This window comes from Trachymyrmex septentrionalis, unplaced genomic scaffold (genome assembly GCF_001594115.1).
Source record: "Trachymyrmex septentrionalis isolate Tsep2-gDNA-1 unplaced genomic scaffold, Tsep1.0 scaffold697, whole genome shotgun sequence".
Taxonomy (NCBI): Eukaryota; Metazoa; Arthropoda; class Insecta; order Hymenoptera; family Formicidae; genus Trachymyrmex; species Trachymyrmex septentrionalis.
In genome coordinates this window covers 643-914 of record NW_017305881.1, presented here as the reverse complement: position 1 = coordinate 914, position 272 = coordinate 643, and the positions used below count along the sequence as shown (strand labels likewise).

The 272-nt window shown below is 39.0% G+C and overlaps 1 protein-coding gene across 1 annotated transcript in view; it reads right to left on the bottom strand.

The window, feature by feature from the left end:
- Window positions 1-82: 82 nt before the first annotated feature.
- LOC108753395 (multidrug resistance-associated protein 4-like) overlaps window positions 83-272 on the bottom strand; it is a gene marked incomplete at its 5' end in the record, with an annotated part of 734 nt that continues 544 nt past the window's right edge. The window contains one exon of the mRNA XM_018494938.1: window positions 83-244. Within this exon, the coding sequence (XP_018350440.1) occupies window positions 83-244 (162 nt within the window). The remainder of the gene's footprint in view (window positions 245-272) is intronic.

Below are 272 nucleotides of genomic sequence, written 5' to 3'. Positions count from 1 at the left end.
TATTTATCCTATATATTGTTTAATAATAAAATAACTAATCAACTTTTCGGGGATACCTGTATCCCAGCTATGAGTTTGCTCATTAGTTGTACTCTTCCGTCAGTGGCGCAATCATGGTTCTGAGTTTGAGATTCAAGAAGCTCAAAGTCTCTTGTCCTGGGAGGACAATGATCAACAATGTCCCGATGCCAACCAAACACGAAATACCGACTTTTTGCAACATCATTGTCCCTATGATCGTGGTCTGCGAATAAAAATAAAACTGGTCAGCT